This window comes from Ascaphus truei, chromosome 18, assembly GCF_040206685.1.
Source record: "Ascaphus truei isolate aAscTru1 chromosome 18, aAscTru1.hap1, whole genome shotgun sequence".
NCBI lineage: Eukaryota > Metazoa > Chordata > Amphibia > Anura > Ascaphidae > Ascaphus > Ascaphus truei.
In genome coordinates, this window is record NC_134500.1 from 36,943,086 (window position 1) to 36,970,646 (window position 27,561).

General features: G+C 41.2%; 1 protein-coding gene across 8 annotated transcripts in view; it reads right to left on the reverse strand.

The window, feature by feature from the left end:
• LOC142469161 (uncharacterized) overlaps positions 1-27,561 on the reverse strand; it is a 170,564-nt gene that overhangs the window by 70,828 nt on the left and 72,175 nt on the right. For 4 of the 8 annotated variants that reach the window (XM_075576111.1, XM_075576107.1, XM_075576109.1 and 1 more), the window contains 2 exons: positions 26,990-27,054; positions 26,716-26,911 (listed from right to left, as the gene is read on the reverse strand). In XM_075576111.1, coding sequence (XP_075432226.1) covers positions 26,716-26,790 — 75 coding nt within the window. In that variant the 5' untranslated portion in view covers positions 26,791-26,911; positions 26,990-27,054. Of the gene's footprint in view, positions 1-26,633; positions 26,912-26,989; positions 27,055-27,561 lie in introns of all 8 variants that reach the window. The other 4 variants (XM_075576110.1, XM_075576113.1, XM_075576112.1 and 1 more) reach the window with 2 other exon arrangements.

Consider the following 27,561-nt stretch of genomic DNA (forward strand, 5'->3'; position numbering starts at 1 on the left):
TGACATCTGTGGAAAATACATTAGTTGCTTCAATATTCCACTAATAATAATTAATAATAATAATATTCCATTATTAATAATTAATAATCCCAGCTAACTTCTGGAAGGTTATCAACAATATATTCCAGCCTCCTAACCATCAACAACCAAGTAATATCACTAAGGGGGATATTACTCTGACAAACCCCACTGACATTGCAAATGCACTCAATGATTACTTTGTGGGGTGTGCCACTAACTTATTAGCGGCGCTTGGCACTGAGACACACTGAATAAAAAGGATATATACAACCAGATGGAGGGTAAATCCACTTGAGTACTCTACGTGCAGGCGATCAGTCATGTGAAAAAAATAAATGAAATAACATAGTGTAATACAGTAAATGACAGTGACAAAAAACACAACTAACAATGGCTAAGACAAACAGATGCTGAGACAAACGGAAGACTGGGATGAATAAAAAACATTTAATACAACCACTAAATGATGAAAATGTAAAACACACAATATAAAATAAGTCCCATGTGCACTCCAGCAGTAGCTGGACTGGCCGCTTACCAGAGACAAGAAGGTATAACGCAGTGGATAATTCAGAGAGTATCCCCTCTCATGATGGTCTCTGTCAACTCCAAGGCATCTCGTGGTGATCGGCGTGGGCTTCGGGAGGTGCACTCCAAACCGCAGACCTGTGCAGAGCAGCCACACCGGGCTACGTCTCACAAGGTGGACGCCGTCACATGCGCAGTAGCAGCGCAGAATCGGGGACGGTGATGGGAAGCTGGCAGTTACGTCAAAGCCCTGCTCCGCAGAACGGCACAGGAAACAGCCGCAAATGAACCAAAACGAATGCCACGTCCGTGGAGATGACAACCAGGAGTATGATAAGCTCTGTGGGGACAGCCGTGCACAATTCGGACCACCCTACGCGTTTCGGAAGTCTACTCTTCCTTCCTCAGGGGTAAAAAAAAGTAGTGCCTCAGTCTCTGAGTGTCCATACATATATAGTCCCGGCTTAAAGGTACAATCTCTAAATATGGAATTGGACATGCGCAATAGCATCAATTTGGACTGGATGTTCCAGCAACATAAAATATAAAAAGCAAAACGTACATAGACATGCAAAATAGTGAATGCAAAAAATCATATATATACTACCAACTAACAAACAAGCAAGCATAAAATTGAAAATAAAAATGATATAAGCACATGTATTAACATATATTGTATATAATATATTAAATCAATATACACAATCAGATGCCCATAGTTAACTCTGAGGTAACCAGCTATTCCTCCGGACATTGGGGAATAGCTGGTGGAGCAATAGCTGGTGGAGCCGTAGGGGCAGAGCAGAGCAGCGTGAGAGGTCACTCGCATTGGGAGCATCACATCGCGTTGCGATAGGAGCAGTGAGGGCGTGACGTCATATCCGCCGGAAAGCCCTGCAGTTCGAGTGATTCATCTTCCACCCACATCACGTGGGGACGCCAGTGAGGGAGCTCCGGTCGCCATCTTTGGAGGACTTTACCATCATTTCTGTGTATACTGCCTTTACCCAACCGGGGTCTTGTGAGTAGGATTTCAGTTTTTCCCCTCTGGATATTCCACCTCCGGAATTAACAATAGTTGTGTTAATAAAATAGCTTTTTAATAATATATTTTAGCCTTGCTAGTGTTGTTGTGTTGTCTGTCTTGTTTGTTATGTGTTGTCAGTTGGTTCTGTTTTAAAGTCAACAGTATTTGGCATACTGCACCATAATCTGTTTTCTTTCTTTTCTCCATTGCACGGTCTGGGAGGAGAGTCGTCAGCACAATTCCTCTGTTCATCTAAGGACTTCCATTTGGACTTTACCTTATATGGTTTGGAATTTATTGACATTCTAATTTTTGGCGCCGGTTTTCTTTTTTTCCAAAGTATGTGGGGATGACTACTAGGTCCATTAAACGCAGTTTATATGAACATATTTACAATATTACTAAGGGCTTGATCACACACAGTGTGTCGAATCACTTTCTCCAGGTACATGGCAAAGATCCCACAGGTCTAAAATGTATGGCCATAGAGGCACTCACCCCAAGTTGGCGAGGAGGCAATATCAATAGCCTCCTGGGCAAAAAGGAGTCCTTCTGGATATATGAGATCCAGACCCTTATACCTTCTGGTCTCAATATTGAGTTTGACCTCAGAGCGTTTCTCATTAATAAGTAATTCAGCATTTTAATTTTTGCTATTTACATTTAGTTATTATCCAGTATCATATATATACTGGTTTTCCTACACTTGTCACCTTTAATATGTCACAGCTTTGGGAGTCTATTCACTTTTACAAATATAATATCACATATGGGTTTTTATGTGTTCTTATTTCCCCTATAGACCTTCACCATATTATTCTATATATAAATATATTTAGTGGTTAGTACACATCTGATATCACATTTTTTTCACTATTCATTATATCATCATCCCTTTGTTTGATGGCTAAGACCATCATGTACTGGACACTGAATATTTAGTTTTGTGTTGGGTTCCATTTTGTTATATTTGCTGTGATAGCTTGCAGTTCATTGCTGTGTGGTCTGTTGCTTTATTTGTTCCATTTGCATACTGTCCGTCTTGGACTTACCTTGCATTGCTTGCCCATTGTTATATACTTTGATGTTTTGATTTGTCACATATTTATTCTGGTGATACACATTATCACATCTTTCTGTAAACAACACACCAGAGAGTTACCTCAGAGTTAACTATGGGCATCTGATTGTGTATATTGATTTAATATATTATATACAATATATGTTAATACATGTGCTTATATCATTTTTATTTTCAATTTTATGCTTGTTTGTTAGTTGGTAGTATATATATGATTTTTTGCATTCACTATTTTGCATGTCTATGTACGTTTTGCTTTTTATGTTTTATGTTGCTGGGACATCCAGTCCAAATTGATGCTATTGCGCATGTCCAATTCCATATTTAGAGATTGTACCTTTAAGCCAGGACTATATATGTATGGACACTCAGAGACTGAGGCTCTACTTTTTTTACCCCTGAGGAAGGAAGCGTAGACTTCCAAAACGTGTAGGGTGGTCCGAATTGTGCACGGCTGTCCCCACAGAGCTTATCATACTCCTGGTTGTCATCTCCACGGACGTGGCATGCGTTTTGGTTCATTTGCAGATGTTTTCCGTGCCATTCTGTGGAGCAGGGCTTTGACGTAACTGCCAGCTTCCCATCACCGTCCCCGATTCTGCGCTGCTACTGTGCATGTGACGGCGTCCACCTTGTGAGACGTAGCCCGGTGCGGCTGCTCTGCAGAGATTTGCGGTTCGGAAGGTTGGGAGTGCACCTCCCGAAGCCCACGCCGATCACCACGAGATGCCTTGGAGTTGACAGAGACCATCACGAAAGGGGATACTCTCTGAATTATCCACTGCGTTATACCTTCTTGTCTCTGGTAAGCGGCCAGTCCAGCTACTGCTGGAGTGCACATGGGAATTTTTTTATATTGTGTGTTTTACATTTTCATCATTTAGTGGTTGTATTAAATGTTTTTTATTCATCCCAGTCTTCCGTTTGTCACAGCATCTGTTTGTCTTAGCCATTGTTAGTTGTGTTTTCTGTCACTGTCATTTACTGTATTACACTATGTTATTTCATTTATTTTTTTCACATGACTGATCGCCTGCACGTAGAGTACTCAAGTGGATTTACCCTCCATCTGGTTGTATATATCCTTTTTATTCAGTGTGTCTCAGTGCCAAGCGCCACAGATATAACTTTCCTTCCATTCCATTATCTGACCCTGGGTGTCAGAGTTATATCACAGGCTGCTGGCCACTTCCTGGTGTTAGATATTAGCGCTACCTCTTGTTTTGTTGTTTACTAATTTATTAGCGAAACGCAGCCCAAACCACAAACCTGAATCTCATCCTGGGAGTACCCACATAGCCCCACCCCCTCCCAACACTGCCCACAATTTTCAATTTGGCCCAGTATCTGAAGAAGAGATTACACAAGCGCACCTCAAACTAAAACTAAGCAGCCAATCCGGACCTGATTTACTACAATCTAGGTTCCTACGACTTGGTGCCCCCGCCATTGCCAAACCAATTGCTTCCATAGTCAACTCTATCCTGTCTGCAGGCCATATCCCTAAGACCTGGAAAACTGCCAGAGTTGTCCCAATCTTCAAAAGTGGGGACAAAAACACTGTCTCAAACTACAGGCCAATCTCACTTCTCCCAATTCTATCCAAAGTCATGGAAAAATGTGTCCACTCCGAATTAAGCGATTACTATACCAAGACAAATTTCCCTAGCCAATTTCAATCTGGCTTTCGTCCCAAACACTCCACCATAACTACCCTGCTAAAAGTTTGCAATGAAATCCAGTGTGGAATGGAACGGGGACAACTCACTGGTGCAGTATTCCTAGATTTTGCAAAGGCTTTTGACACAGTTGATCATGCTATCCTGCTTAACAAACTCCAGAGCTCTGGAATAGGGAAGTATGCTTTAAACTGGTTTCAGTCCTACCTATCAGGAAGATCCCAACATGTGTCCATCTCAGGCTCTAACTCCAACCCCCTGGATATCACCTGTGGTGTCCCGCAAGGCTCTGTTCTGGGGCCCCTACTCTTCTCAGTGTTCATTAATGATCTTCCCACAGCCTGTAAGGAAACCTCAATACACATGTATGCAGACGACACAATCCTATATGCACACAGCCATAGCCTCTCTGACCTTCAACACATAGTTCAGTCTGACTTATTGAGACTCGAAAACTGGATTTCCCAAAACAAACTGTTTTTAAACACTGACAAGACTGTAACAATGGTATTTGGGACCAAGACTAAATTTTTAAAGCTTCCAGCGACTGAGCTCCTGATTAGAACCAACGCTAACACCACCCTAACCCCTGTCACTAGTTTTAAATACCTGGGCTTATGGTTTGACTCCCACTTAACATTCAGAATGCACATTGATACCCTGACAACCAAGACCTATGCCAAACTAGGGGTACTTTAGAGGAACAAATCCTCCCCAAGTCTCCTGGTCAGAAAGCGTATCGCACAGCAGATGCTAATGTCAATTATTGACTATGGAGACATAGTATATGCCTCGGCACCTCACACCCACCTTAGCAAACTTGACACCCTCTACAATTCAATTTGTCGTTTTGTTCTCCAATGCAACTACACACATCACTGCGAAATGCTCAAAGAACTAGATTGGTCATCACTAGAGTCTAGGCTCAAAGTTCACCTTTCCTGTCTTGTCTTTAAATTCTTTATGGGCAAGCTACCCAGCTATCTGAACAAGCTCCTCACCCCTACCACATGCAGCACTTATCACCTGAGATCAGACTCCAAAAGACTGTTCATGGACCCAAGGCTCAACAAAGTATTCGGACGTTCCTCCTTCTCTTATCGTGCACCCCAAAACTGGAACAACCTACCAGAGACTCTCACATCCACCACCAGTTTAAGTTCTTTCAAATCTAAGGCTGTCTCACATTTTAATCTGGTCTGTAACTGTTTCATACGCCCATAATATATATTTTCTTTAACTGTGCATGCAATGTCTTGTATATAATGTATACCCTGTTTATTTATGTAACTGTATTTATAACCATGTATTATTTGTCTTACTCTGTGCCCAGGACATACTTGAAAATGAGAGGTAATTCTCAATGTATTACTTCCTGGTAAAATATTTTATAAATAAATAAAATAATAAATTAATAAAAATCTGGTCTAATAGAAAGAAAGGGAGCGCGTCCTGACCCACACTAACTCCCTTACAGAGAGTTTTATATGAGCATTTAGCTTGCTACTAGTTCGTGAGGGCAGAAACCGTGATGATATTTGATACACCAAGCATTAGCAGACGCGTGTATAGCTACGCAGCACTACCACGGTTCCTGTCTTTTTATGCTACCAGTACCTCATGTTGTTTTTATGTGCTTCTAAGTGTTAGTAGACACTACTTGTGATCTATGATTTTTTCTACCCACTGGAGTTGCAGTCATCTGTCTGTCTGCTTAGAATAGATATACTACCTATAAGTTAGACAATCGACCGGTACAGGTGGCTGTACCTGCGACCAACTACTATTAGACACAGATCCCAGTGGGTGTCTATTACATCTGGCTTTACCCTGCACATATCATCAAGGGTATTAGCCCACACTTCACACTTGAGATCTGGTATATTTTACTTTCGCTGCGCTTTTTTGACTCATTTGAGTCCCAATTACTTTGGTACTTAGCGTCCGATTTATTTTAAAATTGAGTTAAGACTCTAATAAATGGTTTTTAAATAACTCACTCCATATACCACTTCACACACTCCCTTTTCCATTGTATTTTGTGCACTGTTGAGTGCTCTCCATTGGGGTTCTTTCTCTCCACTAGTACTAGTTCATATCCACCCCAGATAGTAGCACCACAGAGTTTACTTCTTAGCAGTTGCGAGGGTACATTCCGTCCCTTCCCCTCCCCCTGCCTTTCCCTAAAGTTCCTAATAGAAAGAAAACCAGACATTTTATGTTTGCCAGTAATGTAAGGGTGCAAGGTGTCCAAGAATTGGAGAGAACCTTCAAACAAGTAGGACACAAAAATGTGGAAAGTGCAAAGCTTGTGCCTTCATGCTGCTGCTAAAAATTCCATAACTGGAATAAATCAAAGGAATATACTATCAAGACCTTCATTAACTGCACAACCACGGGGGTCATTTACATGGCCTTGTGTGATAATGGCAAAAAATATGTGGGTAAGACCTGACGTCAATAGAAACGTTTGGTTCTGGAACATTAGACCCTGTCCTCAAAAGGTCTAAATGAGGGTTTACTCTTTACCCCCTTCCTGTAATAGGGTTTGTTTCTGGATCCATTTTTAACTTGCTTGATTTTATGTATTCCTCTTCCCTTTTTAATGTTCTCCTGTACATTATGTACTTCATCTAGTGGTGCTTTGTCTGCTCTCCCTACTCTCACCAATGCCAGTCGCTTTATACATTTGTGCTGTATTGCATATCTTATATACAACATAACCCAGTGTCTTTTTAGCATTGTGCTATCAGCACTGTATGTTTAGCATTACAGCATACCGATTGGCTTACTGATAAGCACTATAAAATACAGAAAGCTTTATCTAAGCATTGGAATATTATCAAAGAAGATCCGATATTAGGGGTGTGTTAGAAAATAAACCGAAAATATGTTTTAAGAAATATTTGTCTGTTAAAAATATCTTAAGTCCAAGTCTATTAAAAGAAATCAAAACACAAAACAGTGGTATAAGTTGGTTGGCTTCAAAACCACTGGGGAATCATAAGTGTAATAATTGTGTTACATGTAAATACATGGATACACAAAAAGAATTTGCATTGCCATCAGGCAAGATGAATAAAATTGATTCATTTATAAACTGTAAGTCTAAATACATAGTTTATAAAATTTCATGTACCTGTGGCCTTGATTATATAGTCAAAACCAAGAGGGAATTACACATGCGAATAAAGGAACATGTTAATAATATAAGGAACGCAAAAAAACATCTTCTGCAAAACAAAAAGCTACATAATCTTCCAAACCATTTTTTATTACACCATGATAGCGATTTAACACATTTTAAATTCATGGGGTTGGAACAAATACTCCCACATATTAGAGGGGGGGAGATCGCAATAAAGATTAATGCAGAAAGAGCAAAAATGGATCTACAATTTGCACACAAGAGTTCCCAATGGATTGAATAAACATGTAGATATTGTCCCTTTTCTTTAAATGTTAATAATCATTCTTATGGTATTTTAAAGTTTATTATTATTTTTTTTTTTTTATAACTTGTATTTTATTGGTGTGTAAATACATGATATACATGAAAAACATAACCAATACATGGTGAACAGGGTAGCATATATTACATAATGATATAAGTGTAACATATTTAATGAGCCCACGCGGTTTTTCGAGCCCTATTCCGCCGCGTAGGTAAAGGTCTTATTTTAGGTGATGTGTATCCATGGTAAAATAATATTTGTTACAAACAAGGGGAAAAAAAAAAAAAAAGGGGAGGCGGTAGGTTAGAGGGGGGTGGAAGGAGGGAAGGGAGCGTATAGGATGAGGATGTAGTGGTTTCAGGAGTCTACTAAGACGGCTCATGAACTATAGAACCTCGTAGAGGATCGTGTGGCAGTATAAGTGGTTAACAATGAGTGGGAATGGTCATCCCGCTGTAAACTTAGTTTCCACTCCACCCAAGGAGAACACATCTATTACTATTATAGCCAAATTGTGTCACGCTCTACCCCGGGGATGTCTGTCTGGGCTAGCCATGGGGCCCAAACTTTTAAATAGTTGTCACCAGTATCATTAACTAGGCTTGTTAGCTTATCCATCTGGCAAATATACCAAATACGGTTCCGAATCTTTGGGATAATTGGAATTTCGGGGCGTTTCCATAATGCTGCGATCTCGCACCGCGTGGCGATTGCGAAGTGTGCAATTAGTTTGTTGTTGGATTTTGATAGGCCCTTTAGCGGTCTGTTTAGGAGAAACAGCCACGGGTCTGGGGGAATAGTGAGATCGAATATTCTCTGGATCCAATTTCTGATCTTTTCCCATATCGGGGATATCCGCGGGCAGGACCACAGCATATGTAACAGGTCAGCTGTTCCTCCACATTGTTTAGGGCACAATGGAGAGGACCCTGGTATGAATTTAGATAATTTGAGAGTGGTGAGGTACCATCTCATGAGGACTTTATATGCGTTCTCCTTCAGTCAGTTTGGTGCACATCGAGCTTTTTGCAGCTCCTAAAAATATAGTATTCCATTCCTCGTCCTCCAAGGACTCCCCAAGGTCTCTCTCCCATTGGGTACGAAATGAGGGCATTTGTTGTTTTGAAGTTGCAGGCTCGACTACCTCTCCGTATATTGTAGATATGAGTCACGTTGTGTCGGTTTCTGCCCGACAGAGCTTTTCGAAATTCGTCAATGGGGGGTATGGGGTGAATTTATTATAAAGTGCTCTGATCTGAAGGAATTTGTAGAATTCAGCATGGGGAATATCATTTTCTGATCTGAGTTGGTCAAATGATTTAATTTTTAGATCGAAGCCCTCCAGATCTTTGAGTCTATCATATCCTTTGTGTCTCCAGATTGAGTGATTATGACCAATAACACCAGGCGCAAAATTAGGATTGTTCCAAATAGGTGTCATCAGCGAATTTGCTGATGTGAGTGAGTTTTTCAGTCTTGATATTTCCCAGACAGATAAAGAGTTAGTCGTTGAGGTGAGTGGAAACACAGTGTCTTTTCTTGACGATTTAGGTAGCCAAATCAAATTATTAAGCTCTAATGGGGAGCAAGCAGCAGTTTCTAGCTCTACCCATCTTTTTAATTTAGGGTCGGAATACCATTGAATGATCTGGCTTAATTGAGCTGCTTTAAAATATGACAACAGGCAGGGTACCGCTAAGCCCCCTGCTAAAGTAGGTCTCTTCATGTTTAATTTATTTACTCTCAGTTTTTTACCTCCCCAGATAAAGTTGGATATTTCAGACTGAAGTGAGAGTATATCCTTCATTTTGAGTGGCACAGGCAATGTCTGGAAGAGGTATAGGATACGTGGAAGTAAATTCATCTTCACGCTGTGTATCCTTCCTATCCAAGAAATCTTCTTGGAGGACCATCTGATTAGGTCTTGTTTTAGAGTCCGAATTAATTTGGGATAATTTGCTTTATAGATGTTTTTTGCATCTTTGGTGATATGAATCCCCAAATATTTGAGTGAATTCTTTTGCCAGTTAAAATTAAAATTCAATTTCAGTAGTTTCTCTATATGTCCGGGGAGATTGATATTCAGAGCCTCAGATTTGGATTGGTTTATCTTAAACCCAGAGACCTTAGAGAATTTATCCAAAAGGTCAAATAGATTAGGTAATGATGTGAGGGGTTTTGAGATGATTAATAGGATATCATCTGCATACAGGGCCGCTTTGTGTGATTGGGAGTAGGCGTTTAACCCTGAGATATCCGGATCTTCTCGAATACGTGCCGCCAGAGGTTCGATACATAGGGCAAACAGGAGGGGAGATAATGGGCACCCCTGTCTCGTGCCACTTTGGATAGGGAAAGGGTCTGAGGGGAAGCCCTGATGTATGACTCTGGCAGATGGGCCTGAGTACAGCGACATAATCGCTCCACTCACCCTATTTCCGAAGCCAAATGCCGTGAGCGTCTCTTGTAGATATGGCCAGTCTATCCTATCAAAAGCAACTCCACAGACTAAGATTGAGAACAATGAAGGGATCTGTACACATACCCATTTTAGAGGGAAATCCAAATTTTATCCTGCGCATTCTAAAGGCCACCACATAGAGACTTTTTTTAATATGGTTAATAAAGATTTTAACCTATTAACAAGCTGTGCAAAAAGTGGTAATATAAGACACAATCTACGTAAAAATGAAGCATTAGCTCTAAAACTCCTGCAACAAAATAAAGATCTGATTATCAGACAAGCTGATAAAGGGGGGGGGGTGTTGTGTTACAAAACAGAAAAGACTATGAGGGAGAAGCCCTGCGACTCCTGAACGACACCTCCTCATATATGAGATTAAAAAAAGATCCTACTGTAGAATTTTTAACTCTTTTAAAGAATTTACTAGATGAAGCCCTCACGACTAATGTCATTGAAAAGAGCGAGTATGATTTCCTATATTCAAGCTGCCCAAGAACTGCCATCTTTTATCACCTCCCTAAGACGCACAAAAGTTTAAAGAATCCACCCGGTAGACCGATTATATCGGGAATTGAGAGTTTAACGGCCAACCTATCCCAATATGTCGACTATTTCCTCCAACCCTACGTAGCAAAACTGCCCTCATATTTGAGAGACTCCACCTCAGTGCTAAACCTTTTGGAAAGTTTTGAGTGGAAAGACTCGTTCAGGTGGCTTACCTGCGATGTGCAGGCCCTCTACACTAATATACCTCATGTAGAGGGCCTCACAGTTGTTGACTCCTTTCTAAGGGAGGATGTACACTGGCGACACACTTTTTTCGAGCTCGGCTAGTCCCACGAATTCGGGTATACCCGGGTGTATTGAGGTTTGTGACTGTTTTCTGCCCGAGTGCATTGGGTTATTTTCCAGCCAGGGATTGAAGCATTTTATTCCCGCTGGCTGCAATACTGCACAGTATATATATATATATACACTGCATTACAATTCATGAATTTATGCCATCTGGTAGACACGCGAAGCATTGCAGCCTATTAAATCCTAATCATTATCATTTAACAGATCAGCCGCCCGTCAGCCAGGCATGAACCATGGCTGGGAAGGCAAACGCAACGGGGCTTGTCAGAGGTGAGGAGCGGCGCATTCCAGGTATCTGCCAGGTACATACTGGGTATTTGCTCGAATAAAGTGTGTCGGTGCAGTAGATCTACATCCTCTAAACAGGAAATTTGTTTTGGACTCAATACACTATATACTAAAACATAATTATTTTATGTTTTTAGATGAATTTTTCTTATAGGTTTGCGGAACTGCTATGGGCACTAAATTTGCCCCAAGCTTCGCAAACCTGTACATGGGAGGATGGGAAAATGATTACATATATAACAATAATCCCTTTAGGAATAACATCATAATATGGCGTCGTTTCATAGACGATATCCTGTGCATATGGGATGGCGACCAATGTTCAATCAATCAGTTTATACAGCATATTAATAAGAACGATAGGAATTTGACTTTTACCCATGTAGATAATGACAAAGAAATACACTTTCTAGACCTTAGTCTTATGGTAGAGGAAGAAGGAAAAATAGTGACCAAAACCTATTTCAAGGAGGTTGACTCCAACAACCTCCTTTTAGCCACTAGCAATCATAAAAATACCTGGATTAGGAACATACCGAGTGGTCAGTTCTATAGACTCAGAATAAACTGTAGTTCAGATATAGACTTTGAAGAACAGGCCAAGAAATTGACTTTGAGATTCCTAGAAAGAGGATATCATCTTGAAAAACTGAATAATGACCTTGAAAAAGTGAGGAAAATGGAAAGAAAGACAATGCTAGTACCTAAGAGAAAAAAGCTGAAGAACTTACAGGAGAATGAGGGAAAATGTAATGTGTCCTTTATCACGAATTTTAATTCAATGACTGGTCCAATAGAAAAAATAATAAAAAAACATTGGCCAATGTTGGCAAATGATTCATTACTGAGCGCCCACATTTCGAAATTCCCGAAATTTATATATAGAAAAGCCAAAAATCTGAAGAACACACTATCACCGAGCGATATAAAAATAAAAGAACATCTGAATGGTGATAAGAAATGGCTAAGTGCTAAACCTATTGGGAATTTCAAATGCGGTAAGTGCTCAGTATGCAAACATTTGCACCCAGAGAGAAAATCTTTTATGTGTAAAACAACTGGAGAAGTCCACAATATTAACGATTTTATATATTGTAATACAGATCACATAGTATATGTGATAGAATGTCCATGTGGCCTATTATATGTAGGACGCACCAAGCGGCCATTAAAAGTGCACATACAGGAACACCTGCGCAATATCAGGATAGGGTATATGAAGCACAGCCTATCAAAGCACTACGCTCTGTGTCATAAGAGTGACCCCTCCTCCCTATTATTTAAAGGGATCAAATATGTATCAAGAAATAGAAGAGGGGGAGACAGGGTAAAAGAACTATCAAGGCAAGAAACCTTTTGGATACATAAGCTCAATACCCTGTATCCGGGGGGACTGAATGAGGATATAGACATCTGGTCCTTATATTGAATTATCCTCTTAAACTTGTATATCCTATATCTATTTATTTTATCTATTTTATATATATATCTATATTTCATTAAAATTTATATTTATACTTATATTCATTTTTATATATTCTTCTATAGACTCAGATACTCCGCTGTCCTTTTTATCTCCCATTTTAGAATATCCTATTAAATGAATATGTATTTTCAAATCCTATTAGTGGTCATTTGCACTTTAGACCTTTATTTTAAAAATTGTTAAGGTTGGTCTGCTATGTATATATATATATACTTTTTGCATTTTCTATGGAGATATGTGGTCTCCAGTGGTTCAGGGGTATATGAGCAGGAGCAGGAGCAGTATAGCTTATTGAGCCTTTCGGGTATGCTATTTGTTCTTTCCTGCCTATGCACTAACATCCCTCTCTTTATTTTAGAATCAACCATCGCGCGTATTAAATATATTTTTTTAATTGTTTGTCTTCTCGAGTGTTAATACAGTTAGAACTGTTTGTGTTAGGTTGCCTCTAGCAACAGCTAGTTTGTATAGATCGAGCCGTCGACTCCTCCCTGCCTCTCTCCCATTGGTTGAGGCGAGTGATTGATGGACCAATGGGACACTGGCGCGGGGTATTTAATTTCGATTATTTCCACCTTTATTTATTCCCTGATGAAGAAACCTGCGGGTTTCGAAACTCGTTGGATAGTGTATTAATACGATATACACTGCCCCACTGTTGTGAACTGACCCAGCAAACTTGCACTATTATCGGCGAAAATCTTCCGGTGACGTCACCAACCAGGAAGTGCCTGAACGGAGGAGGGAGAGCGGAAGCTTGTTGGCGTGCGTCCCCCTTTGAAACAGCTGTCCCGTGTGGGCTGAAAACGTGCTGGACGCTTTGTGGGAGCAGGGACTGATAAAAGACCCCATTCTTTACCCAAAGAGGAACCGGTGGCCACGAGGAAAATCTTCCTATACCTGTGACGACATCATATCCGGCTTTCACGTGGTGTTTGGGTAAAATATCCCAGAAATGCTTGTTTAAAATTAATTTGATGTACGCACATTACTTATCTTATTCACTGCTATTGTTAATATAACTTTTAATCGCACTATGAGCGTCTTGCGCTGTGTTTTTTGTGTTTTTATCCTATCAAAAGCTTTTTCTGCATCCAGACTTAATAACATGCTTTTTGTGTTATTTTTGTTTGCCAATTCTAACAGATCAATGAATCGTCGGGTGTTATCCGCTGCCTGCCTCCCCTTAACAAACCCAACTTGATCTGGATGTATTAGTCTGGGTAGGATTAGACTCAATCTATTGGCCAGAAGTTTGGCATATATTTTTATATCGGTATTGATTAGAGCAGCGTTTCCCAAACTTTTTTTTCCGTGGCCCGGTTATTTTTATTCTTCTCCTTCGTGACCCACTAAAATTTTTATCGCCTATACTGGCCTTTTTGTTGTTTTTTTAACCATTTATCCATTGTCAAATTAAACATAATCAAATAGAAAAAAAAAAGCATCGAAACGCACCGAGGTTGAAGAAATATATATTGACAAATACAATAAAAATGCAAGCAGTAAATTACATACAGGCATACCCCGCTTTAAGTACACTCACTTTAAGTACACTCGCGAGTAAGTACATATCGCCCAATAGGCAAACGGCAGCTCACGCATGCGCCTGTCATCATATTCTGAACAGCAATACCGGCTCCCTACCTGTACTGAAGCTGTGCGCAAGCAGGGAGACTATAGAGCCTGTTACAAATGCGTTATTTACATCAGTTATGCATGTATATATAACGATTGCATTACAGTACATGCATCGATAAGAGGGAAAAGGTAGTGCTTCACTTTAAGTACATTTTCGCTTTACATACATGCTCCGGTCCCATTGCATACGTTAATGCGGGGTATGCCTGTATAGAGAATATGAAGTCCAGTAAATGGAAAGATCACAGCTCCGTTTGCGTAACCAGTTGTACAAGGGTCTAGACTCGGTTCTTATGATAGTGAGTGTCCGTCCCGTGCACTGGAACACACTGACACCACAACGCGACTGCGTGACTTCAGAGTGTTGCATGTTCTCGTGATACCCGGATCCTACAGTCTCCCATGTCACCGCACCTCAGAATGTTTCCCAATGAAACTGACTGAATGTACTACTACGGAGCTTGAACTGGCAACCAGATCGCAAGTTGCGTGTCTCTCCCGCCCCCGCGCAGCCTCGCCATTGGTTGGGCTACTTTGCCGCGAACAACGAGACTCCGAAACGGCGCGGTGAGGCGCGGACGGAGCGTGTCGTTTGTCTCGATTAATTGAATTATTTATTCAATAGTCCCGATTCAACATTATTTACTCGTATTTTAGAGTTTCGTGAAAAAACAAAAAAACAAAAACGAAACACCTAGGTTTTCGAGAGTTTTTTTAGGTGACCCGGCATTTTGCTTTCGTGGCCCGGTGCCGGGTCGCGACCCACCATCTGGGAAACGCTGGATTAGAGAAATTGGTCTATAGCTTTTACAATTGAGCGGATCCTTGCCAGGTTTATGTATTAGTGATATAGACGCCCGTAGCATGTCCTCGGGAATAGGGGCTCCTGCTAAAATAGCGTTAAACATATGGAGCAGCTGTGGGGCGAGTGATTCAGAGAACTTCTTGTAATACAGCCCCGAAAAGCCATCAGGACCTTGTGCTTTTGATGGTTTCAGTTCCTTGATGGCTTGCGACACTTCTTCCAATGTGAAGTCAGCGCCCATAGCTTCTCTGTCACGCTCTGTCAATCTCTCCAGTTTTGAGCTGGCCAAGAAATCTCTCAGTGCACTGCTCGTGTTTTTATTGTGTGCCACTTTCTTTCCGTCGTACAGGGAACCATAGAATGAACCAAATTCTTCTACTATTTTTTTAGGGTTGGCCGTGGGAATACCTGATTTTAAGCGTATAGCTTGGATGTTAAACTTAGATTGCCTATCTTTTAGTGCTCGAGCTAGCATCGTATCCGGCCTTTTTCATAAAACTTTCTCTTAGACCAACATAAGGAGTTATCTGCTCGGGAAGTCAGTAACATATTTAATTCGATTTTTGTGTCTTTCAGTTCCTTTGCTGTATTTGGATCTGAATTGGTTTTATGATTTGATAGCAGGGAATGTAATTTGGATTGGAGCGTCCGAATTTTGGAATCTCTGACTCGTTTTCTTTTGGCGGTAATACTGATAATTATGCCCCTTAAAGTTGCTTTATGAGCCTCCCATAAGACCATATGGGATTCCACAGAGCCTGTGTTAACCTCAAAAAATTGAGTTATCTCCTGAGCTATTGTAGTACAAATTTCGGGTATTTTAAGAATAGATTAGTTGAGTTTCCAATTTGCGCCTGGTCGACTGGTCACAATATTGTTGCACCTAAGCTCGATTGGTGCATGGTCAGACCATGAAATATCATGGATCATTGCATTAGTGACCTTCGGAACCATGTGACACGAAACAAAGAGATAATCGATTCTACTGTACAAGGTATGTGGAAGAGAGTAGAAGGTGTAGTCCCTAGATGTTGGATGCAACTCCCTCCATATATCTACTAATTGGATGTCTTTCAATGCACTGCGTAGGGTGTCTTGTGCTCTTTTATTATCAGAGTCGCCTCCTCCTGACCTGTCTAGGGAAGATTGCATCGTAATGTTGAAATCTCCTCCGATTATGATATATCCTTTAGCTACTGAACTCAACAGGCGAAAGAATCTGTCAAAAATAGCTCCTGCGCCCAGAGGGTGGGGTGTCTGACTCCATTTTCATGATGGGCCAGTCTCCTAAAGGGGAGATCAACCACCCTGGGTCTTGGTAACGGTCCTTCCAAACTGAGGACCGAAAAAAGGGGTACATGCACGAAGGAGAGTAGCTCCCCCGGCATCAAATTTATATTGTACAACTCGTATAACTTGTAAACTGGTATCACATATATATAACACATATAAAACGTATCTGTCATAATTAACTTAACAGACTAACTAATCAACTGTGTCAAATCCGTCCGAATTCCGCACTCATCAAACCTGTCATTTTTATTCTTTGTCTACATTGTCCGCTTTCAAATTTGTCTAGGCCGTCCATTGTCATATAGTATGCAATTTATATAATTTGAACTAACTGTTCCTATATAACTATAATCTACCTATGCTTAACTATATACACTATATATTCGCTACAGTGGGCCTATAACCTATATGTGTATATATAAATACATACATATCCACATATATACATATCTATATATCCATACATATATCCGAATAAACTTTTCCTGGTACCTACATATATACACATATACATGTCCATATATACGCACACACATATACAAATACATACATATCTGTGCGTAAATACCCATACATACACATAAAAATAACCATATTCCTAAAAATACATATAACCATCTATGTGAAATAAATGTTAACATATACAGTTTATTTATCAATAATATGCCCTTACTTGTGTATATTTCATTATATATCTACAGCTATTACATAGTTAATATATATCAAATCTATATTATGGCGTCTGCGTTTAATATTCTGAAACCCTATTATGGATATATAAAGTATATAAAGCATATAGAATATATCAGAATTAATTAATTAAATTATATTATATACCATTAATTAATTAATTAACTATATAAAATATATCCTAATCATTTGTATTATTAACTATGTTAACCATGTTAATTGGTGATTTATATACATTCATATACATTTATATACACCATATATATATTTTATTACTTATATTATTATAACCATATCTATGACTATATCTATAATATAACCATATCTACTTATATTTATATTTATGGTATAACCTTAATTTATTGACTATAACAATTTTACTAAATATACTGGGTATAACAATATAACAATATAATAATGTTTAAAGGGGTGTGTAGGGGGGACTCTTTATTTGATGTGGTGCATTGGTGTATTGGGTGAACTTCAGACTGTCTGGGGCGGTCGGAGGGGAGTGCTACCATATCAGCACTTCTCCTGCTACCTCACGACCCTCCCGGACAGTTCCCGGCCTCCATCTTGGATTTCAGGAGATCAGTGCCTGTCGTCCGTGATCTCGCGAGAAGAGGGCGCCCGGCGCCGACGTCAGCTCCTGAAGCGCGCGAAAGCCACTCTGCTTCCCACGCGAGACCAGGAAGGAGCTTGGAAAGATGGCCGCCGCGCCAAAGCCGGGTGCACGTCGGCTCCAGGCAGAAACGATGCCCCACATCCAGGGGACATCCAGGGGACACCCAGGGGACATCCATGCAACGCCGGCTCCAGGTAGAAACGATGCCTTACATCCAGGGGACATCTAGGTAAGGCTAGATCATATCAGCGAGGCGGGAAGATAGTATATTGGTACTCCGGCAGCACTCCAGTTCCTTTAGTGCAGGATGAGTGGATGTGAGTGCGGGATCCTGTATGGTATATATAGATGTGTAACATACTGGACACCTAACAAGCTCCTATTAAACCCCCAAAATACCCACAACATATATATAAGCATATGAGTGTCAGAGGAGTGCTACTGAGCATGGCAATATGCATTAAAACCAGAGACATAACATAAAACACAGACAAAGCTCAGTTTTTAGCATATCTAGTGAGACTCATACACGGTACAGTGCCTAAATATATATGGATAAATATCTAATAAGTAAATGGTCTTTTAGTTTGACATTTTTGGCCAAAATTGTTGTAAGCCCGAGCCAACGCCAAGGCAGACCACATATCAGGGGTCCCTAACGCTAATATAAATTCTTAATAACCTGTTTAATAACAGGAAGAATGATTTATAGTAAATCTGTCAATATTAGCTGCAAAGTTCTGTCTGACTGAAGCTTTTATTAACCTGTACATTACCAGGAAAAGCACTCTGTATTAGAGATGTCACAGCCAAACTGCAAGCAGGCAAGTTCCCCTGAGTGGAAGATGCTATGGAGTGAGCCCATAACCATTTAAATGTGGGAGGGGGTGAGCTTAAATTAAGTAGGAGGTTGCCAACCTCCAATCAGCCATGACTAGCTGGACAAGAATTGTAAAACATACTGGACACCTAACAAGCTCCTATTAAACCCCCAAAATACCCACAACATATATATAAGCATATGAGTGTCAGAGGAGTGCTACTGAGCATGGCAATATGCATTAAAACCAGAGACATAACATAAAACACAGACAAAGCTCAGTTTTTAGCACATCTAGTGAGACTCATACACGGTACAGTGCCTAAATATATATGGATAAATATCTAATAAGTAAATGGTCTTTTAGTTTGACATTTTTGGCCAAAATTGTTGTAAGCCCCTGAGCCAACGCCAAGGCAGACCACATAGGACCCCTGATATGTGGTCTGCCTTGGCGTTGGCTCAGGGGCTTACAACAATTTTGGCCAAAAATGTCAAACTAAAAGACCATTTACTTATTAGATATTTATCCATATATATTTAGGCACTGTACCGTGTATGAGTCTCACTAGATGTGCTAAAAACTGAGCTTTGTCTGTGTTTTATGTTATGTCTCTGGTTTTAATGCATATTGCCATGCTCAGTAGCACTCCTCTGACACTCATATGCTTATATATATGTTGTGGGTATTTTGGGGGTTTAATAGGAGCTTGTTAGGTGTCCAGTATGTTTTACAATTCTTGTCCAGCTAGTCATGGCTGATTGGAGGTTGGCAACCTCCTACTTAATTTAAGCTCACCCCCTCCCACATTTAAATGGTTATGGGCTCACTCCATAGCATCTTCCACTCAGGGGAACTTGCCTGCTTGCAGTTTGGCTGTGACATCTCTAATACAGAGTGCTTTTCCTGGTAATGTACAGGTTAATAAAAGCTTCAGTCAGACAGAACTTTGCAGCTAATATTGACAGATTTACTATAAATCATTCTTCCTGTTATTAAACAGGTTATTAAGAATTTATATTAGCGTTAGGGACCCCTGATATGTGGTCTGCCTTGGCGTTGGCTCAGGGGCTTACAACAATTTTGGCCAAAAATGTCAAACTAAAAGACCATTTACTTATTAGATATTTATCCATATATATTTAGGCACTGTACCGTGTATGAGTCTCACTAGATGTGCTAAAAACTGAGCTTTGTCTGTGTTTTATGTTATGTCTCTGGTTTTAATGGTATATATAGATGTTTAATCTTTAGCAGGTCCTGTTGCTGACCCGTTTGCGCCATCTTTGGTGGGTTTTCTGGTGCTTGAGGTGCCAGCGCGGCTCCAGGTGGGTGTTGGGATGCTGGAACGGGTCGGAGAGTTGTGGGGTGAAATATGGTTAGCTCCGGTGAGACCAAGTTTGGTTAAGAATCCCTCACCATCTTCAGGGCTCCGCAGCGTGTGAGCTACTCCATTTTTAATGGTTAAGAGGGCGCAGGGAAACAGCCACCTATACCTCACGTTGTTATCCATGAGAACCTTAGTGATGTGTGCTAAGGCTTTTCGTTTGAGTAAGGTGGCCGGTGCTAGGTCCTGAAATATTTGTATTTTAACTCCTTCAAAGGCTAGGGAGTTATCCTCTCTGGCAAGCCTGCAGACCTCCTCTTTAGTATGAAAATGGTGAAAGCGGGCCACAATGTCTCTTGGGGGGGTCACCTTTCTGAGGTCTGCCACGGAGAGCTCTATGGCACCTGTCCAGTTTGATTTCAGACTCTGGTTTATCAGGGAAAATATGTTCCAGCCAGCTATTTGTGAAATCCTCAGGGTCGAGAACACTTTCTGGGACACCGCTCAGCCTTATATTGCACCTTCTGTCTCTATTCTCAGCATCCTCCACTTTATCTTCCAGAAATTTAATTCTGTCATTCATTGTGGAGACTTGATCCTGTGTCTGTGCAATGGTGGCTGTGGTTTCATCAGCATTTCTCTCCAGGGTGTCAGTTCTCTCCCCAAGTGCGTCCACATCCTTCCTAAGAGCCCATAATTCAGTCTTAAAAAATGTTTGCATCTTGGCACAAAATTCTTTTAAGTCCTTTCGTCTGACCATCTCCTCGTCCCTTTCATCCTCCTGAGAGGGATCACTGTCAGGGTCCATGTTATCCAGCTGGGCGGGAAGCTTTGATTTCTCTGCTGGTGTCTCTGCTTTCTTTTTAAAATATGTAGTGACCGGCTGACTTTTAGCTCGGGCCACCCTGCCTGCTGGCATCCTTGGATGTTTATAAGTATTTCTTTATGGTTTATATAGTTGGATCGTGGGATCTGTTGCTGTTATTAGCTTTATTAATGCCGGTGGGAGAGGAGCTCAGAAATCAAGACTCCATCTTCCTCCAAAGTTTATTTTTAATAAAAAATGTTTTAGATTTTTAAAATTAGAATGTAACATTAAGAATGACCTGAGCAATTCTGGTATCAAACAGCACTTTATCATGATAGCATTAATTGGCTTTGCACTTTAATTGCACTTTAAACTATGACACTTAAATATGCCAATTGATGGCAAATCATGTTTGATTAGTGCTGGAGTGTATATAAGAATGAAGAGGAGATACAGCCACGAACCCCTGATGAAGCTCGACGAACAAGCAAAACTAGTAGGGTTCGTATGGTGGTATTATACTTTTAGTCAGAGGACTGCAGAGAGTGAAGGCTGTTTTTTGCTGGCACACGGCCTGACATGACGCGATAGACGTCAGATGCAAGACGTCAGTGTTGGGAACAAGAACCCGGAAGTAACCGAGTGATCACCGCTCGGGGAGCACTGCTATTGCGGGCGACGGCAGAGTTCCTGAGACGCAGATCCTACACCGGTAACCCCTGACGAGCGAACAATACGGCGGGACAACAGGACATCATAACGGGACACTTATAAGAACGGTATTTATATGTTGTGTGTCACGGAATTGCTGTTCATGAAATAGAGTCCCTACCACATTGCCTACCTATCCTCTGACGCTGCACTTCCATTTCTTTACCTGTAAGCAAGAATAAGGGGCTTGTGGCCCAATACATATATCTTTCAATCTTACTTAAAGAGGTCTGTGTTTTTCGTTTGCATACACTAGACAGTGGTTTTGGGGTGCTGAAGAGGCAGTTGTATTATAAAGTGAGGGAGAGAATGGGTGTAGGGTTGACAATGGAAGGGGTGAGTTGTTGTGTTTTGGACATGTTAAGCTTCAAGAAAATATGGGACATCCAGGAGATTGTGGAGAAACAGTAAGTGGCAAAGAGGTGATGAAGGTCAGAGGACAGAGTTAGTATAAGAAAAACATATGTTTGCTAGGCAAGGGAAAGGGCAGTGTTATACTGTAGTATGAGTATGAATTTATAGTGGAGGAAATCAGCTTTGGAGAGTGATTTCCCCAGTTGTGTTCAGCAGTGAGTGAGCACTTTTCAAGGTAGCAAGTGTCACGATAGCTTACAGGGTTTTAATATACACCAAATTACTGGGTTGAATTGAATACGACTGTGATATGATAAAGAGATTTTATTCCTTCAAATAAGGTGGACACACAATGTTGGACAAATAACAAACGGAATATTTACACTTACTTGGGATGGGGACCATGAAGTAGCCAGGATTCAGGCTAGCAATTCATTCAGCAATACAGGATACGAACGAAGACAACTGGGTAGAGGGCTCACAGTCACTTAAATTGATTTTAGCCTCTACTCCTTAACATTGGGACCCAGGTATTGGAGAACAATTATCTGGACCCAATGAACTCTTGCCAGCTCACGTGGGAAGCAAGCTGGTACATGCCCCCTGGTATGTGGGACATGCGCACACACTATCAGTCCGAGTCCCATTTAGTGCACCCCACTCTTAAGCCTGGTGCCTCTGAGTCTACCATCTGTATTTCTTCACAGAGGAAACGCTGACTGGAGGTGTGATTTGTGGCACTTAAACATAAACAACCAGGTCCTGCTAGCTCTCCCCCCTGAATACTTAATCTGGGAGGTGAAGCCTTGATCCAGACAAAGCACGCAGACACACCGGCGCCTGGTGGCTCATTACAATTCCAAATGGCCAGGAACTTTTGTGAGCTAATTGGGTAGCTCTGACTATACAGAAATATATCACAATTTATATATATATCAAAAATACTCCGTTCGGTTAATCTGAGAGGGCTGAAACCTGCCATGCAATCCTGACTCAGGGGTCTCTGCCTCGTGGCCAAATTTCAGCCCTCCAAGTATTACCGACCCAGAGATAATGTTTTTAGGTCCGAAACCTCATTTCAAAAACAGCAGTAATTGCAACAGCCCTGTAACCTCTGCATAGGAATACATGGCATTCTGTATGTTACTGCAAATGGTGGCCAAAAAGGCGGGAAGGGGAACAAAGGGCCATAAACAGTCAAACACAGTTAACCCCTTCCCTCCTGGCCTGATCCCAGTGTAGATGTTTGGTGCAATCACGTTGAATTGTTGTCATGTGGTTGCAGGAGCTCAGGAACTTTTTTGTTCAAGACTGATGAAAGTGTACTGGTTTATATAGAGAGGATGCCAGGTCAGGACAGGGAAGAGATCGGAGTGAGAAGAGGTTGTAAAGGTCTGAAAGATTAGAAGGGTCTACACCAGGCCTGAACAACTCCAGTCCTCGAGGGCCGCAAACAGGCCAGGTTTTCAGAATATCCCTACTTCAGCACATCTGGCTCAATTAGTGGCTCAGTCATACTGTCACAGGAGACCAGCACTTTTAACACCTTAATACCCAGATCATTTGATTGAGCAAAGCAAGAGATAAAATAAATTGTAATTTATTTACACAATGAACACACAGCTTGATTTACAAAATATTACGAAAATACACTTACTGGGATGGGGCAAAACAAAATCCTCTACTTCCAGAACGAAATCTTTAGAAATAGAGTATCTAAGCACAATTTCCCAGGAGTGGGAGTTGTGTTTAAGCAGAGCCGCAAAACAGTCTTTGGCTAGTGGTGCCGCTCGCAACCACTTTTTCTCAGCCAGGACTGCTTGCTTTGTTCTACCTTCGTAGAATTGGGTTGGAAGTCCTTAGTTCTTACGAACTTTAGAAGCTGGATACAAATCTTGGTTACGATGTTACAACTTTGTACTGCACGATGAATCTTAGATGGAACTCACTCCCAATCGGCTGCAGGGATTTTTAAAACAGTCAAAACCCTTATCTTTAAGCTTTGCAGCCAATCGCTGCGTGGGAACTAAAAATCCCACCTATCCCCAGGTTGCCAGTACCTCCCAGCACCGGGTAGGCTTCTTAGTATGCCAAGGGCATGCGCAAACTCCGCACCTTACCACTTAGCATATCAAGACCAAGACCCCTTTCCTGGCGACATTTTGTCTACTCCGCCCGGACATCTGCTAGGATGAGGGTACTTGTATTTACCCCTCCCTGCTTAACACCTTACGAAGTCGGAACCTTTTTAACTCCGGACTTTTCCAGACATCCTGGAACCATGTCAGAGGGATGTCTTACAAGTCCAGGGCTAAATTATGCAAGACTCACTCACAGGAATGTCCCGCTACACATTTCTAAAGTATGGTATTTATAATTAAGTGTTTCCGCTGTCCCAGCTGCCTGAATGAAAACCCTCACTCTTATAATGTTGGCACAATTAAAAGAGGGGGACATTCATTCATCAATTTTCATATAACTTTATAAAAATTGCGGCATAACCTTTTTAATGATTTTACTCCAGCAGAACTCACAGCAAAACTCAGCGCTCCAGGAGCTTCCTATCCGAAGTTAGCTAAACACTATGTGCTGTGCTGTAAACTGCTGCTTTTTAAAACCATTTTTCCTTTGCGCGGGTTACTGGGAAACATGGGCACAATAGCACATACATTTAAACCATGATATTATTATCACCACCTTATACCTGGTGGGACACACACAGACATTTTTAATACAATTACAGTGCTACTGCCATTACTGGATCGCAGAGCTGGCACTCTATAATTCCCCAATAAGGCTCAGGGGCACCCAGCCAGGCATAATACTGGGGTACCGTGAATGTGATTCATTCCCCTGCCCGGTCTTACTATTCTGGTCTGTGCTGAAGCAGTGAGTTTGGCGGTGAGCTGCAAACTGCTTCCTAGGGAGGATTTTATCTGGTGATCTGTGTTCCATATGTCCTCAGGAATCTGGGGGGATTCCCGAGTACATGTTTCAGGGTAACCCACAACACTGGCCCCCTTCTACCCAAACACACCCTGACAACAGTTTACCGTAAAATCACCCCTGAAACTCACGCCCTGCACATCTCCGCTAATTGGCATTCCTGGAACAGTAAAAATACACTTACATCTTTATTACAAATGCAGTTACATGCCATGATTGGGTTGAGGAGCTGACACTCACAATTCCCCAATATGGCTCAGGGGCACCCAGCTGGGCCAAATACCTTTATTAATGGCCTGGGTACCCCCTCACCGTCACACATACTGTACTAAGCCACTAATTGAGCCAGCTGTGCTGTGCTTGAGGACATCTTGTACTGTATATTCATTTGTCACTTTCCTAATGTGGCTGGTACAATTACGTCTGTCTATTAGGATTATATACACACAGTGAGACCAGTATATTTGTCTAACAAGACTACATGCCCTTGTTCAGGGTCTCTATATATTTTGGATAAGAGGTTATCTAGGCTTGTTGCAATTATCTGCATTTCCCTTATCCATCCATTTTTATATAGAGGATATTGTAGCCTAACCTGTGCTCAGCTGACCCTATTTGTGTACATAGTGGTATCTCGTAGATATAGAGACCATTATATTTAGCATTGTGCATATGTATACAATAGTGGTTTAGCTCAGCCTTGGGATCACGACACTTATTTAATTTTTAAATTAACTTTCTATTGTAAATACTTCATTTATTCATGTATAATTCGATTAAATAAAGTTTAGTTTATTATTTTTGTCTTTTTAAGCTGGTTCTTCAGATCTATTTGATCGCCATCCAGATATCATCTGAGGGACTATTTAGGTCCATATATACTAAGATTAATTATAGAGTGCAATAATTGGGGTACTTTGGATCTTCGGATCAATTTCTTGTGTCTTGCTATACTCCACATGCACCTTACTAATTTTTACATAAGTTCCATCATACTAGGACGGTAATAGGTGAGTGGTATATCTCATGTTACATTATTCTGGTCTAGAGCATGTAGGTTCTGTATGTAAATGTGGAATTAGGTTATGTGGATGTTGCATGGGATAGAGTGAGGCTAAAGGTTAGGGAAATGAGTGTTAGGAGAGTTAGAGACTAAGCACAAGCGGGAGAAAACAAGGTGAAGGGAGTGATCATTGCCGTGAGTAGGAGAGGTAGTCAACTGGGAGAGACCAAAGGGAGAGGCAAAGGAAAGCAATAGGAAGGCTGATGTGACACTGCATTGTCAATAGGTATGTTAAAGTCCCCCAGGATGATGGTAAGTGTGTCAGAAGAGAGAAAGGAAGTCAGGCGGCAAAGTTATCAAGTAAAAAATAATGTAGTACAGGTACAATACATACATTCTAGAATATATGTATAATATATGAAATGTCTCCCAGATCTCCCTCTGCACAAACATCTTCTTGAACCCAAGTATATCCAATCACTGTGTCCATACCCTCTGCCCTATTTGAATGTGTGCTCTCCTGCTGCCCAAGCATGTCCTTAGGTGGTCCTACGCTCCCCATATGACCAAAAATCTTGGCTGCTCCTGGGTTCTTGCTTTGTCTAATTATATCTGTTTCTTGGAAACTGCTTCTCAAGCACCACCCATTTTAACACTCTGCGGGTCCCTGTTGTAGTGAAGGAGATTAGAGAGGTGTCATTATGACGTTGTTTCTCAAGTACCTCCCATATTAATGCTCTTCAAGTCCTTGTTGTAGTGAAGCAGATAAGTGGTATCATTATGACATTCTCAAGCAGCCCTCACCTCTCCAGTCAGGAGGTAGATGATCTCCAGGGTGTGATTCAAGATCCTTCCAGTCATCTTTTTCTTGTCCATCATCAGTAAATAAATCAGATAATCCAAGAATGGTCTCTAGTTCTTGTGTAAGTTTTTTTTTACCACGTAGTGACCTTGGTAGTTAGTGATATATATCGTATTTGTCCTTCACAATATTATCATCCTATAAATGGAGAGAGAAAAAGGATGTATATGTAACCTTGCTGAGAAAGAAAAGTATACAATGGAATATGTGTCTCACCTGTCTGAGACCATTTGTTGGGAGAGACACGTTGTGAGGGACTGTGGGTAACTTCTGTGTCACACCTACAAATGGAGAGAGAGGGATTTGTCCCTTTAAATGTCTCTGTTAATATATGCCTGGGTCTGGTCCCAGACAGTGGCCGCGCACACCGCGTGGCACCCGTCCGACTGTAATACTCAATACCACTATCAGCACCAGTGTAGTGACTATGGGGAAACGTCCCTATCTGGGGCCTTCCCTACAGCAATCACAACCTGGAAGGGGTTAGGGCCTAGCTGGGGCCTAGGGGGGAATTTGTGTCTGTTTCAATACACTGTTTTGCTGACTTAACTCTGAGTGCTGTCTCTCTTTGCAGTTCTGCTGCCCTGCTGGATGGTAACGTACATACATACAGCTCAACTCCGTTAAAGCGCGGTCCTCAGAGGCCATCCGATCCGACCGCGCAACAACTGGAGTTGCGCTAATTTAAAAAAAAAAAATGGCCACCGCGCGTCCAATCGGAAGGAGGGGGGAGGAGGTGGAGTGAGGTGCCGGCAACCCTACATAGCCCCTAGCAGCCACTGTAGTTT